Genomic DNA, 11186 nt, shown 5'->3' on the forward strand with positions numbered 1-11186 from the left:
CGTGGGAGGACAAGGAACGCTCCAGCACCGTTTCCCGCAGGCAGAGGCTTGGGGACAAGCCTCACGCAAAGAAGGGGGGATGTCAGCGCCCCTGACGACGCAACCCCACCAGCAGTTGCGGCCCAGACTGACCCGGCGCGGCCCAGCCGCGCCCACAAGCCCAACAGCAGATACTTCGGCCCGGAATGGAAGACCACCCAGCCCAAGTCTACCTCCACTACTTAAGCGCATCTCGCTCTCCAGCAAAGGCATCCAGTGGATCACCCGAACCCGGCGGCGGCGGCTACCTGACCTAGTTCATATCGCTAGAACATTCATACCCTGTAATTCAATCTGTATCAGCTACTACTTCGGAGAGTTGTAATAGATCGATCCTACTAACCACTTCCACATCTCGTCCCTCACATCTGGTATCAGAGACATCCACCACCTCTTCCTCGCGTTCAATCTGGCGTAATTTATCCATACCCGGAGCTCGCATCTGGCCAGGCAACAACTCGCTTCGATGGATCCGGCCATCAAAGCGTTTTCGGACAAGCTCGATGCCACTCTCGAGGCGAACACGGCGGCTAGCAAGGTGACCAACGTGAAGATCGATGATCTCCTCTCTTGGCGCCCCGATCTGGAGAGCCGGGTCGCGGATCTGAGCGACGCGGTGGCGGTTCTCCAACAAGCGCGGCCCGTGCTACCGAAGGAGGGCGGCGACAACCACTCGGGCACCGCACCTCTGCAGCAACCTGCGACGCTCGGAGCCCTTCCGGACTCCGCAGCTGGCGCGGCGGATCTTCTCCATGGGTCTGATGACCACGGCGTTGCCAATCAACAACGGGAGCCATTGGCGGCGTCTTTCATGACCCCGCCGCCGCTCCCGAACAACGGTCAGATCACTCACAGTCCTCAGTTTACCATTTCTTCGCCCTTCACGCATGCTAGTCAGTTACTCACGGGATTGGGCCAGGCTCACCCTTCGATTGTGTTTCCCGTGTTCGCTGGGGACAACCCACGCCTCTGGAAGGTCTTGTGCGAGCAGTACTTTGACATGTTTGGCATACACCAGTCGTTTTGGGTGCCCATTGCCTCGCTCAATTTCTCTGGAGCAGCGTCCGTGTGGTTGCAAACTATTCAGGAAAAAATTTCACAGTTCGATTGGGAGTCTTTTACTGCCTTGCTTTGCACTCGTTTCGGTCGCGATCGGCACCAGTTGCTCATTCGCCAGTTTTACACCATAAGACAAACATCTACCGTTACTGATTATATTGAGCAGTTCGAATCCATCATCAACAATATAAGCTCTTATTCAGATTCAATTCATCCTTATTATTTCCTCACCCATTTTGTGGAAGGGTTACGGGCGGACATCCGGACGGTGGTCTTGGTGCAGCGACCACCCGACTTGGATACGGCGTGCTCCCTTGCCTTGCTCCAGGAAGAGGTCATCCACGGGGCGTTCGGCGATGCACGGCAAGCGTCTTCGTCGCGACCACCTGATATCCCATCATGTGGCCCTACGCCGTTGCCGCTACCTCCTCCACCGCATCGGCTACCTACACCAGCAACGGCTACCGATCGGCGCGGCGTGGAAGGAGCCCGAGCAGACGGAGGGCGTCAGAGCGAACCACGCTCGGATCTCGCCAAGGTTAAAGCCCTCCGCGATTATCGACGCGTGCGGGGGCTCTGTTTCAAGTGTGGTGAATGTTGGGGCCGTGAACATGTCTGCCCCACGTCAGTACAATTGCACGTAGTCGAGGAACTATTGGAGTTGTTCGGCATCAACACAGTCTGCGGGGATGATGAACCTGGATCAGCTGAAACAGCATCAGAAACAGTTTGTGCCATCTCACGCACTGCTCTGACCGGGGGTGTGTCAGCCAAAGCATTTCAGCTTCAGGCATGGATACAGGGTCATGAGGTTTTGATGCTGGTGGATTCGGGCAGCTCAACGTCTTTTGTCAACCAAGAGCTCGCCAAGCAACTCATAGGAGTGCAGCCATTAAGCACACCTTTTCGGGTTAAGGTGGCTGATGGAGGTGAACTCTTTTGCACTTCAGTGGTGCGCCAATGTGCGCGGTTTTCACAAGGGCAGGAGTTTGCTACAGATATGAAGATACTCGCTTTGGGCACTTATGACGCGATTTTGGGAATGGATTGGCTGGAAGCTCACAGTCCTATGACATTAGATTGGCGAGCCAAAACTCTGGAGTTTCAGTCGGCTGATAGAGTTGTGGTTCTCAAAGGCCATGAGGCGTCATCATCCACTTGTCTGACCATCAACAGTGTTCAATTGCAAGCACTCTGTAAACAAGGAGCGGTCTCACATATTGTTCAAATCTGCTCAGTCACCATGGGGGAGGAACAGCAACAACCTGTACCAGAACCTATTCAGCAACTGTTGTCTGAATTCTCAGAGGTGTTTGGAGAACCACAAGGACTGCCACCTCATAGAGCTTGCGACCATCGTATCCCGTTGATTCCAGGAGCACAACCCGTTAACATTCGACCTTACCGTCACAAGCCGGATCACAAGGATGAAATTGAAAAGCAAGTGGAAGAACTACTCAAAGCTGGGATCATACAACCAAGCACGAGTGCCTTTTCCTCTCCGGTGATACTTGTGAAGAAGAAGGACGGTACTTGGCGACTATGTGTCGACTATAGGCACCTCAATGCCTTGACCAATGTTGCCAAATACCCGGTACCTGTCATAGAAGAGCTGTTGGACGAGCTGTTTGGATCATGTTGGTTCACAAAGCTAGATCTGCGTGCGGGGTACCATCAGATCCGTTTGGCCGAAGGCGAAGAGTACAAAACTGCCTTCCAAACGCACTCGGGCCATTACGAATTCAAGGTTCTGTCGTTTGGGTTGGCTGGAGGACCTGGCACTTTCAATGGCGCTATGAACGGTACTTTGAAACCTGTGTATCGCAAGGGAGTGCTTTGTTTCTTCGACGACATCTTGGTACACAGTAAAACTCTTCGTGAGCACGTGCAAAAACTCCGAGAAGTGCTTACTCTTCTGCGTCGCGACAGCTGGAAAGTGAAATTATCCAAATGTGCATTCGGTCAGCAGCAAATCTCTTACCTGGGTCATGTGATCAGCCCTGCTGGAGTGGCCACGGATCCAGTGAAGATCAAGGCAGTGTCCAACTGGGCAGTGCCCACATATGTCAAGGCAGTGCGAGTTTCTTGGGTTTGGCCGGCTACTATCGCCGTTTTGTCAAGAACTTTGGGATCATCGCCCGGCCGCTCTTTAACCTGCTCAAGAAAGGGGTGCCCTTCGTCTGGACACCCACCACGGAAACAGCCTTCAGACCCTTGCAACAACAACTTGTTTCAGCTCTAGTTCTCGCCTTGCCTAATTTCAATCAGCAGTTCACAGTTGAGACAGATGCCAGTGAGTCAGGAATTGGGGCTGTTCTGCAGCAACAAGGCCATCCAATAGCCTTCATCAGCAAGGCCCTTTCACCAAGGTACCGTGGGTTATCTACTTATGAAAAAGAGTACTTGGCGATCTTAGTGGCAGTGGAACAATGGAGGCCATATCTTCAGCATGCTGAATTCATTATCCTCACGGATCAGCGCAGTTTGGTGCATTTGGAGGAGCAGAGGCTGACTACGCCCTGGCAACAGAAGGCTTTCACGAAATTGCTGGGTTTGCGCTACCAAATTCGGTACCGCAAAGGATCTGAAAATAGTGTCGAGGATGCATTATCCCGGGCACGGCCTGTCAAAATTCTGACGGCAGTAACCTCATGTCAGCCAGCATGGCTGGACGAACTTCTCGCCAGTTATAATTCGTATCCTCAAGCACTTCGTTTATTGGAACAGTTGGCTATTCGCAAGGATCCAAAAGAGCGCTTCTCTCTGCAGCAAGGAATTATACGATTCAGAGATCGTATATGGTTGGGCGGATCCACGGAGTTACAGCAGCGCATCATTCGAGCTTTTCATGACAGTGCACTTGGAGGTCATTCGGGATTCCCCGCAACTTATTCTCGAGTGCGACGTCTCTTTGCATGGCCCAAGATGAAAGCGCATGTTTCACAGTACATCAAATGTTGCACCACTTGTCAGCAAGCCAAACCAGATCGCTCGGCGTCACCGGGGCTTTTGCTACCTCTGACAATTCCTTCTCAACCGTAGGAGCTGATATCGATGGACTTTATTAGTGGTCTGCCGCAATCAGGCACTTACAATTGCCTTTGGGTTATAGTGGACAAAAGAACAAGGTTTGCCCATTTCTTGCCCTTAGCGCATCCATACACTGCTGCCAAAGTAGCTAAAATTTACATGAGTCAGATATACAAGATCCATGGGTTCCCTCAAGCTATAGTCTCGGATCGTGACCCAGTGTTTACAAGCCATTTTTGGCAAGAGCTTTTCAAGTATGCAGGGACAGAACTCCGCTTGAGCACAGCCAACCATCCTCAAACTGACGGACAAACGGAGAGGGTTAACCAATGTCTCCAGACCTTCCTCCGCTGTTTCACGCACGCGTGTCCGAAACACTGGAGTTTTTGGACACCTCTTGCTCAATTCTGGTACAACACATCTCTACATTCAGCTATTGGTATGAGCCCTTTCAAGGCTATGTTTGGCCATGAGCCACGTCAATGGGGTCTGTCAGCTACTGATTCTTGCTCAGTACCATCGCTCCAAGCATGGCTGGAGGAGCGATCTGTGATGCAAGAACTGATACAGCAACACCTCAACCGAGCAAGGCAATGCATGAAGATGCAAGCTGATAAGCGAAGATCCGAGCGCACATTTGAAGTGGGAGAGCAAGTTTTCCTGAAGCTACAACTTCAATCATCGGTTGCTCCACGAGCAAATCACAAGTTAGCTTTCAAGTATTATGGTCCATTTCCGATCATTCAGCGCATCAATGAAGTGGCTTACAAGATTCAATTACCACCGCAAGCAACTGTGCATCCTGTCTTCCACGTCTCGCAGCTCCGCAAAGCACTTCTTCCTGGTACGCAAGTTCTGTCTGAGCTTCCTCTTTGTACTGATGATCTCGCTATTCCTGTCAAGATTCTGCAAACTCGTTGGCGCAAGAAACACGGGACGATGTGCGAGCAAGTACAAGTGGAGTGGTCGCCAGGCGCTGGTCTCGGGCACACGTGGGAGGACAAGGAAGCGCTCCAGCACCGTTTCCCGCAGGCAGAGGCTTGGGGACAAGCCTCACGCAAAGAAGGGGGATGTCAGCGCCCCTGATGACACAACCCCACCAGCAGTTGCGGCCCAGACTGACCCGGCGCGGCCCAGCCGCGCCCACAAGCCCAACAGCAGATACTTCGGCCCGGAATGGAAGACCACCCAGCCCAAGTCTACCTCCACTACTTAAGCGCATCTCGCTCTCCAGCAAAGGCATCCAGTGGATCACCCAAACCCGGCGGCGGCGGCTACCTGACCTAGTTCATATCGCTAGAACATTCATACCCTGTAATTCGATCTGTATCAGCTACTACTTCGGAGAGTTGTAATAGATCGATCCTACTAGCCACTTCCACATCTCGTCCCTCACAAGTTAAGCCGCAAAAAGAATTAAGAATTTCTAGTCGAACGATGTTGAAATGCATAAGACCATCGCTTCATAGGATGACCATTGTCACGCACTCACGCCCGCTGCAACTCCGTTGGTCATGCTCGCCGGGTCCCCACGTTGATCTATCTGGCTACGCGTTGCTCTGACTTCCCGGTGGCGTGTTGCACCATTACCGCTCATGCCATCACCTGGCGTTGCCAATCTTGCGCTGCAGTGCGTCGGTTCGTCTTGTACGTACGCTGCATGGCCGCACGACAGGGACAACATGGCCTCCTCTTACGTCAGCAGCTGCTCCTGCAGCGCCGCCTCTAACGACCTTGGATTTTCCTTGGCAACAAGGCCGATGTGATGGACTCTCCGCAAGCAGGATGACGACAACAACATCACAATGGAATCCCCCTGCGCAAGCGGGTCCAGCGGCGGCAGGCGAGCGGCTGCCGGTATAGGGCCGTGGCAAGAACCTCGGATAGGCGGCTCGCGATCCTGTCGAGCTAGGAGATGTGGGCTCCGGTGGTGGTTTGGTCATGTACGCTGCATGGCCACACGATAGAGACGCCACGGCCTCTTGCAGCAGCTGTTGCCCCTGCAGCGCCGCCTCCCCCGACCTTGGGTTTTTCTGGTAACAGGGCGGACGTGATGGACTCTCGGCAAGCAGGATGGCGATGACAACATCATGATGGACGGCTGCCGACCGGCTGTCGGTAGGGGCCATGGCGAGAACCTCGGAAAGGTGACTGGCAATCCTGTCAAGCTAGGGGATGTGGGCTCCAACGGTGGTTGGCAAGCCTGCCATGGCCACCACAACGGCCAACTACAGCAGTGCAAGATCCACGATGGCCTGGGGATGGAGAGAAGCGGCTTGCAGTACGCTTTGTATTCGTTTTGTTTTTGGCCGGGTTTTAATTTAATTTAATTTAATACACACATCATAGTCCAAAAGGCAAGGAGAGATATATGTGTGCGGGTCAGGACAAATCTGCTAAGCCCATGGTGGAATCAGTGTAGGAATTGGATTTTCTTTCCTTTCACCTACGTGTCCAAACTGCTTTTTTTTACAGATCTAATTTTAAATCTCAGCCATTAATCTTGATGGTTAATATAAAATCAATGGATACAAAGAGGTGACGTATGGAGAACTATGAAAGCCTCCGTCCTTTAATATTAGGTAAAGATTAGTTCTAAGGATAATTTATAAATTGCGATAAAGAATAATAATCAACACACAATCTGTTATACCATGTCCACCTTCATTGTAGATTAAAATGCAATTTTATAGCTACCTTTGGATTCAATAATGCATGTTCTTCGGTACAAAGGGATAAGCAACATCTGAAAAAAAATATTCCCCAAGTGCACAAAAATAATCATATTTGCCACGAGCAGATCATGGTTACCTGGCTCATATTTGTGTGAGATTACTTTTCTCCTAGCTAGTGGACCATTAGAAGCTCGTCCATCACTAGACAACACCGAAGAAAAGACAATTAGGTAATTAGATAAAAATTAAATTGCACGAGATGAGCATATAGCAAACATCTTGATGGAAAGCACCGTGAAGCAACAATATAACTATACTATGATTACAATCAACGGTACGACACAGGTCAATGAAGATTACTAACACAATAGAAGATGGGAAGACATGTAAATTATTTTGCATCCTTTCGACATACCAACTTGAAGTGATTATTCCTACGGCCAAAATCTTTTTCGCAAGCTTCACTTAAATGTTGTGGTTGATGGATAACAATGTCACTAAATTCGAATCCCCACTATGTTGGGCCTTGGATCACAACAACCCTTGACCCGCTAGCGACCACACCACATCCCGCCACCCTCCCTACGCGCACTGAGAGGGTGAGCCTTGATCCTCCGGTCAGCGGGCGGGGCTGGCGAGCGCACCTTGGCCTGCAACTTCCCCTGCGCGCATTGCTCCTTTAGTGGTGTGAGCAGCGGTTGCGCCCCTCTGGAAGAAGCAAGAAAAGGAGAATTATTGAGGAGGGGTGGGAGGAAGACGACGGGGACGAGAAGAAGAGGGGTGGGGATGGTGGCAGCTGCGCTGATGTACAATGTGTGGATGTTCAACCATCAGCATGGAGCTCCGCTCCCGTGTTATATAGAGTGTGCTAGGAGGGGGTACATTATGGGCTAGTATTAATGTTGTTCATGGCAACATGGGTGGCTGACTGCTCCATGTCATTTACAACTGGTAGCTGTCATATTTAACTGAATTATACCATCATTGGGTAACTGCCATCATTTCAGGCATCATGGGCGAGAGGTATCCTAGGTAGCCATCGACTAATGTTCTAGTCGACTGCTTCCTTCTCCTCCCTAGCCTATTGTTGGCTACCGGTTGTCGCATGTCGACTGCCTCAGTATCTGACTGTAGGGTCTTTGTGCGTTCCTAAGCTGCCCTCCTTATTTTTGATGGGTTGATGATTATGGTCCATGGCCCATGGTCTATTGGGCAGAGTCCTGGATGGTCTATGGGCTTAAGATGTGCCATTCGTATACTTGGGCCAACCCCTCATTTGTAACCCGACACACATGAAGGCTTCAAGAAGGCCAAGACATATTCGTCAAGGTGGAGTATTAAAACATGTGTTGAATATGTGTACTAATTGTGTTACAATTGGATTCGTAAGTTGTAGATACTTAGGTGTTTGAGTCGGATACGTGTAACTCAGGACTATCATATAATGTCATCGCGAGTAGCCAAGACATATTCATCAAGGTGGAGTATTAAAACATGTGTTGAATATGTGTACTAATTGTGTTACAATTGGACTCGTAAGTTGTAGATACTTAGGTGTTTGAGTCGGATACGTGTAACTTGGGACTATCATATAATGTCATCGCGAGTAGCCAAATAGACTAGATATAAGTTCTAGGCTAAGATAGAGATCACCAGAAGGATGGTTCGTGTGCCCGTGGTAGGGGTGGCCAGACAGGCCATGGCATGGTGATAGAAGCAATGTGTGACGATCTCGGTGGGCTTATCAACAATAGTATCATGTGATAGGGTACATGGGAAGGTGCGTCCATAATCATGCTCTGTGGATGTTGTCATATTAATGAAACTCATTAACATATCTCAATGTCATGATCGTGCTTGTGTGATTATTTTTCCTTGACGGATCCATGATGTGCCTCGAATTATTGTAACAACTATATGGAGTCAGGGACTGGCAGCCCACGTTGTGTTTCGACCTTCTAACCCGATTTAGTATGAAAATTAAGGAAAAATATAGAAAAATCTCGAGAAGTAAGAAAAAATAAAAATATTTTTTTAGAAATATCATTTTTTTAGAAAATAAATATATACAGATGTAAAAATATATAGAAAGTGTAAAAGGGTTGTGTCGTGCCTGGCCTTAAGGCCTGGTTTCGGAGATCAGACTTGTTCGGGCCGAAGGTCAGCTTGACCCTTTTATTTGCGTGCCTTGCCAACCTCTATATGGCCAGGTTTGCATTTTGAATCAAAAAAGGCCTTGAATGAAACCAAAGAGTTAAATAGGAAATAGTCCACAAAAGCAAAGCAACATTTGCGAACCAACATGTGGTTGGATGGTTAGAGAGACGGCATATTTTTCGCCGCCTAGGGGGCTGCCGGCGAAATTTTTGACCTGGGGGCAAAAATTCCCCACTCGTTGTGCCTCCCACGAGCCACGTGCGAGCTGGTGGGCGGCGACGAGGCCGGCCCGAGCCCGTCGCCTGTGCCGTCGAGTTGTCGCTCGTCCACGATGACCTCCCCTGCATGGAACCTCGCCCGGGGCTGCGCGGGGCGCGGCGTGCCGGCAAACCATGGCGGAGCTCGTGGGCACCGTGGGCACGGGCGGGCTCGCGGCGGGCAGGTCGTAGACCTCGCCAGCGGGACGAGCGAGGCCGGGGGAAGCGTGGAGGCGGAGCAGGGGCTCGCTGAGCGGAGGCAGGCCAGCACGGCGGCGCGCCTGGGGGGAGAGCCGTGCGCAGCGAGGGCGGAAGGCGCGGAGGCGCGGCCACGCGAGCTCGGCCCAGCGGTCAGCCATGAAACATGCGTGTACGGCGAGGGCGGAAGGCGTGGCCACGCGAGCTCGGCCCAGCGGCCAGCCATGAAACATGCGCGTACGCATGTGGCCATGCACGCGGCCAAGCACCAGGGTACGAGGCATGCATGTAGCGTAGCCGGCCAAGCATATGCTCTCGTACCACTTGCGGGGCGTGGTCGGAGGCCGGACGCGCGGAATGGCCAGCCAGAGCGGCGACCAGGCGGACGCCCGCGCCAGCGCAGCCAGACGCGCGACACATGAGAGGAGCGGAGCAACAGGCGGCAGGGGAGGCCGGCTGCGAGGCCGCAGCTAGCACCGGGGCGGAGCAGACGACAAAGGAAAGGCGGCGCGATGGATCGGGAGCACTAGCAGGAAGAGGATGAGAGAAAGAGATAAAGCGAGAGAGAGAACGTGGGAGAGAGAGAACGTGGTGGGGCCGTCCTGGGAAAGTCGCCGACAGTGGGCCAGAGAGGCGAAGAAAAAAGCGCCGGTGCCTCCCAGCTGCCCCCGGGATTGTGGGTTTCGCTTGGTCTCGCCGGCCGTATTTTTGCACTAATTCGGTGAAAAGTGAGGTCGTGAAGGCATGACTGGAACTTTTTTTGTGCGCAGGCACTGAAAAAGTGCTCCTAGGGGGCTTTTTAGGGGGGCCGGCTGGAGATGCTCTATGGCAGCAGTGGCGCGGCCGGTGCCGGCGCTACCGGACGAGCTCTTCGAGGTGATCCTCCTCCGCATCCCGCCGAACGACTCGACCCGACTCCTCCGCGCATCCCTCGTCTGCACCACCTGGTCCCTCGCCTTCTCCGACCGCAGCTTCCGCCGCCGCCTGCACGAGCTTCATTGGGTGCCCCCGGTGCTCGGGTTCCTCCACAGCTGGGACGACGACCGTATCCCCAGTTTCGTGCCCACCACCGCCCCTGGCGGGCCCTCGACTGCCGCCACGGCCGCGCCCTCTTCCTCTCCGAGGACAGGGGTATGTACCCAGGAGCTCCTCCTGTGGGAGCCAGCCACTGGCGCCCGCCAGCGTGTGAGGGTTCCCATAGCATTGGTGAGGCTTTGCTCGACCGCTGCCGTGTTCTGCGCAACCGACGGGTGCGACGTCCACCGTGACTGCCTCGGGGGTCCTTTCCACTTGGTCTTCGTGCAATCGTGCACACCGACATCCTCCAGCAAGACACTGTTGACGAGAACTTTCTCACATCCGCGTGCGTATACTCATCGGAGACGGCCGCCTGGGGTGAGCTGGCCTCGATGCGCGGCAACTTCGACATGGCCCTTACATACTATTCCAGCGTGTTTGTTGGGAAGTCTCTGCTTTACTTCCTGTCGGACGATGGGTTGATTCTGAAGTATGATCTAGCAGGATATATTTTCCTGATCTAGCAAGGCACGCCTTGGCAGTATCCGGCACACCAAACCGATCTAGAAAGGATAGTTTTAACCTGGTGCTGTCGGAGGATGGTGAACTGCGGGTTTGCAAAGCCCTGGATCAGCATCTAAAATTCTGGTCAAGGTAGACGAATGATCGCACTGATGCACAGTGGGTGCTGAAATTGGTGCTCTTGAGGATGCAGACAGAGTGCAAGTGCTAGGCTTTGCCGATGGAGCAAATA

At 52.4% G+C, this 11186-nt stretch overlaps 1 protein-coding gene and 1 pseudogene across 1 annotated transcript; both read left to right on the top strand.

Annotated features, from left to right (window-relative positions):
* The first annotated feature begins 505 nt into the window (after positions 1–505).
* LOC147957516 (uncharacterized) lies at positions 506–5214 on the top strand. Its single transcript, XM_087531725.1, has 5 exons — positions 506–2627; positions 3335–3467; positions 3582–3741; positions 3826–3964; positions 4562–5214. Exons 1-5 carry the CDS (start codon positions 506–508, stop codon positions 5212–5214), a joined length of 3207 nt encoding a protein of 1068 aa, XP_087387851.1.
* Positions 5215–10240: 5026 nt separating this feature from the next.
* On the top strand, positions 10241–10956 carry LOC147957517 (uncharacterized; annotated as a pseudogene).
* Positions 10957–11186: the final 230 nt, after the last annotated feature.

The sequence above is a fragment of the Triticum urartu genome, chromosome 7A (genome assembly GCF_056163025.1).
Source record: "Triticum urartu cultivar PI428250 chromosome 7A, HENAU_Tu73, whole genome shotgun sequence".
Taxonomy (NCBI): Eukaryota; Viridiplantae; Streptophyta; class Magnoliopsida; order Poales; family Poaceae; genus Triticum; species Triticum urartu.

Coding starts and splice junctions, on each gene's coding strand:
- LOC147957516 (XM_087531725.1), top strand. CDS start 506: ATGGATCCGGCCATCAAAGCGTTTTCGGACAAGCTCGATGCCACTCTC. Junction 3,742..3,825: donor CTGTCAAAATTCTGACGGCA/GTAACCTCATGT, acceptor TTATTGGAACAG/TTGGCTATTCGCAAGGATCC. Junction 3,965..4,561: donor TCATGACAGTGCACTTGGAG/GTCATTCGGGAT, acceptor CTCTACATTCAG/CTATTGGTATGAGCCCTTTC.